Genomic DNA, 4,045 nt, shown 5'->3' with positions numbered 1-4,045 from the left:
ACCATCATGTTGATCATCAATACATAAAAATCTTTTTTTTATTAATCCTATGCATTTAATACATTGCTCATTGTAATGTATGAGTCCTAAATAAAGGAAAATATACATAAAACATAAAGCAAGGCAAGTAATAAACATTTTTAAAACGCAGTTGAGGGACAACTTCCAGACAAATCGATTAGATGTTCGAGAAAAGCCGGGAGCATTCGTGTCAATTTAGTCCGTTCATATAAAAGCAGCGACAGCGAGCGGGAGTTCAGTTTATTCAAAACAGTGAATAGATAAACGAGCAAAGAGGGTTTACTCAAAGCGAGTGAATTTTGCGTGGAAGCAATCCAAAAAGTAATAGAGTTTGTGTGTACTTATTTAAAAAATCAAAATGGTGAAAGCTCCAGCAGTTGGAATTGACTTGGGAACTACCTACTCCTGTGTCGGAGTGTGGCAGCACGGAAAGGTGGAAATCATCGCCAACGACCAAGGTAACAGAACGACGCCCAGCTATGTTGCATTCACGGACACGGAGCGTCTGCTCGGGGACGCCGCTAAGAACCAGGTGGCGATGAATCCCAGCAACACCGTCTTCGACGCCAAGAGGCTCATCGGCCGCAAGTACGACGACCCGAAAATCCAGCAAGATTTTAAACACTGGCCCTTCAAAGTTGTCGGCGATGGCGGCAAACCTAAGATCCAGGTGGAATATAAGGGCGAAATTAAGAAATTCGCTCCCGAAGAGATCAGTTCCATGGTGTTGACCAAGATGAAAGAAATCGCCGAGGCCTACTTGGGTACGGATGTTAAAGACGCCGTCATCACCGTGCCGGCCTACTTCAACGATTCGCAGAGGCAAGCTACGAAAGATGCAGGTGCCATTGCGGGCCTTAACGTATTGAGAATTATCAACGAACCCACTGCGGCAGCCTTGGCGTACGGTCTAGACAAAAACCTGAAGGGAGAGAAGAATGTACTCATATTCGACTTGGGTGGTGGCACCTTTGATGTGTCCATCCTAACTATCGATGAAGGATCCCTATTCGAAGTGAAAGCCACGGCTGGCGACACTCATCTGGGTGGAGAGGATTTCGACAACAGAATGGTGAATCATTTTGCTGACGAATTCAAACGTAAATTCAAGAAAGACATGAGGAGCAATCCTAGAGCATTGAGAAGACTGAGGACGGCAGCCGAGAGAGCGAAACGTACACTTTCTTCAAGCACGGAGGCTACAGTGGAAATCGACGCTCTCTTTGAAGGAATTGATTTCTACACGAAGATCAGTAGAGCCCGATTCGAAGAACTTTGCTCCGATCTTTTCAGAGGTACCCTCCAACCAGTCGAGAAAGCTTTAAATGATGCCAAAATGGACAAGGGGCAGATCCACGATGTGGTCCTAGTGGGAGGTTCCACTCGTATCCCCAAAATCCAACAACTCTTGCAGAACTTCTTCAACGGCAAGTCTCTGAATCTTTCCATCAACCCAGACGAAGCTGTAGCCTACGGTGCAGCTGTCCAAGCTGCAGTATTAACTGGCTCGACGGACTCGAAGATCCAAGATGTTTTACTGGTTGACGTCGCCCCACTTTCACTGGGTATCGAAACGGCTGGTGGCGTTATGACGAAAATCATCGAACGCAACTCTAGAATTCCATGTAAGCAGACGCAAACCTTCACCACTTACGCTGACAACCAGCCAGCAGTCACCATCCAAGTATTCGAGGGAGAGAGAGCGATGACGAAGGATAACAACCTCCTGGGCACTTTCGACTTGACGGGCATCCCTCCCGCACCTCGAGGTGTTCCAAAGATTGAAGTTACTTTTGACATGGATGCTAACGGCATCTTGAACGTCTCGGCGAAGGACACCAGCTCCGGCAACCAGAGGAACATAACCATCAAGAACGACAAAGGTCGGTTATCGCAGAAAGACATCGATCGAATGGTAGAAGAAGCCGAACAGTACAAAGAGGAAGACGAGAAACAACGACAAAGGGTTTCAGCTAGAAACCAACTGGAGGCATACATCTTCCAAGTGAAACAGGCTGCTCAGGATTGCGGGGACAAGTTGAGCTCTGAAGATAAGAGTACGGTGGAGAGGGAGTGCGAGGCAGCTCTGAGATGGCTCGACAGTAACACGCTGGCGGAGAAAGAGGAGTACGAAGATAAACAGAAGGAGTTTACCCGCACCTGCAGCCCTATTATGTCCAAACTTTATGGAGGTGGTGCCGCTAGTGGAGGAATGCCTGGTGGTATGCCTGGCGGAATGCCTGGAGGAATGCCCGGTGGTATGCCTAGCGGTGGTAACGGCGGAAGCGGAGGACCAACCATCGAGGAAGTCGATTAAACATCGTATCGAAATATAACCAAAGAAGTTGCATTTAAATGTTGCCATAAGAATATATTTTATATATTATATATATTGTAAGAAATATTAAAATAAAATCCGGAATTCCAATAATTTTATATTCACTTAATATTACAGCTTTAATAGCCCGACAATTATGCGACTGTTCGTAGTTAAATCTGCAGTCCGAGTGTTCCTTGTTTCTCCTCTCGGTGGTGGTCTAGGTCATGGTCTCCTATTTGTTTATATTAGTTGGCCCGGCCAGCGCGGCGGCGAGATCGGGATATGCAAGAATCAGCATTTCTGACAATATAAATACCTAGTTTTGTATCATATATAAAAACAATATTTGTTTTTGTTTGTTGATAACATAATCAAGTCTCCTGTTGGTTCAATGCTAAATATTGTATATTTATTTTTATGTGTGGTCTGTTAGTAAGTTGTTTTTCTGGTTCAAATGCTAATTGAAATAAAAGGTTAATTTTTCTTAAATTTGGGTTTTATTGGTTGCATCAACTTTCACAAGATCAGTATATGTAAAGTGAAATAATGTTGATCGAAATTTTCAAAATTCAGTTAATTTTTTATTTTTAAATTCATAAAACTCGCACACAATGAAATAAAAATATTTTAAATTGCATAAGAAACGGATTGAAATCATTAGGCAATTTCATTAATTGGTCGTATTACTGGTCACCAGCTTTTGATATTTAATTATATTTTTCTTAGACCAGGATCTTAGCTAATAGCTGTCTTACATTGACGATTTACTCATGAATAAATTGACGAAGTTCCTCGTGAATTGATTCACGAATTTATTGGTAAACTGTAATTTTACACTGTTACAGACTTTGTCATGTTTTTTGACGCATGAATCGGTTCTACCAATGAATCGAAGGAGCAAATAAATTTCAAAAATGTCACCTTTCCACTCATAATTGTAGTGATACAACGGCGGTACCGTTTTGACACATATTATATAAATATGATGTGATGAAAATTGATGTGATTCTACGTAACAGGAACTTTTCTTGAGCCAAGTATGAATAAGGTCCTATTCCTATACCCATCTTAAAGACCCCAAAAAAAAATCCCTAAAAGGTAATGTTTTTTAACCCCATTTTTGGCAATTTTTTCGAATCATGATTCATTCGATTTGTAACTAGTCATATTTTGTAAAAAGATTTAATTACAAACATTTTTTTTTCCTCTGCAATTTTCGCCTAAAATCAACTTAAAAAGATACATAATTAAATAGGAAGAAAAATATGACATTTTTCGAATTTTTTTTGACATATTGTGCCGCCAAAAATTAAGCCCACGTTTTTTTTTATGCGCATAGAAAATTTTTCATTTCTAGTGATATTTGAAAGCCAAAAATCTCCGTGGATATACGATTCACCCAAACCAAAACAGATACCGCCTAGTCTAATTCTGCAGGGTCTCTGCCGATTGGACTCCGCAAATTATCTCGTGTGTAAGTCGCTTTATCAAAGCCAAGTTTTTGTGTACTTGTTCTTATCTATGTTTTTTTGTGTTCGTTTTCGGGTTTTCATTGAAGTGATTTGAATTTTAAAAGAAATAATACTGCAATAGTTTTAATCATATATGGATATGGAGGTTGAAGAACCAAAATATTCTTTTCAGTTTGAAAATTATAAAGATACTCTTTGTGGAAATTTAATAAAGTATTTGAGCAAAAAGTGT

The 4,045-nt window shown here is 40.5% G+C and overlaps 1 protein-coding gene across 2 annotated transcripts; it reads left to right on the top strand.

The window, feature by feature from the left end:
- Positions 1-277: 277 nt before the first annotated feature.
- LOC108913312 (heat shock protein 68) lies at positions 278-2,830 on the top strand. Of its 2 annotated transcripts, none has more exons than XM_023455081.1 (2): positions 278-2,410; positions 2,648-2,830. In XM_023455081.1, exon 1 carries the CDS (start codon positions 380-382, stop codon positions 2,336-2,338), a length of 1,959 nt encoding a protein of 652 aa, XP_023310849.1. In that variant the 5' UTR covers positions 278-379; the 3' UTR covers positions 2,339-2,410; positions 2,648-2,830. The 2 variants fall into 2 exon arrangements, with proteins under 2 accessions (XP_023310849.1, XP_023310850.1); XM_023455082.1 differs by having other exon boundaries at positions 278-2,414; positions 2,652-2,830.
- Positions 2,831-4,045: the final 1,215 nt, after the last annotated feature.

The sequence above is a fragment of the Anoplophora glabripennis genome, unplaced genomic scaffold (assembly GCF_000390285.2).
Source record: "Anoplophora glabripennis isolate ALB-LARVAE unplaced genomic scaffold, Agla_2.0 scaffold534, whole genome shotgun sequence".
Classification (NCBI taxonomy): domain Eukaryota; kingdom Metazoa; phylum Arthropoda; class Insecta; order Coleoptera; family Cerambycidae; genus Anoplophora; species Anoplophora glabripennis.
The sequence above is the reverse complement of the archived record's forward strand: the minus strand, read 5'-3'. Positions and strand labels throughout refer to the sequence as shown.

Excerpts from the sequence above, each read along its gene's own strand:
- LOC108913312 (XM_023455081.1), top strand. The coding sequence starts at position 380 with ATGGTGAAAGCTCCAGCAGTTGGAATTGACTTGGGAACTACCTACTCC.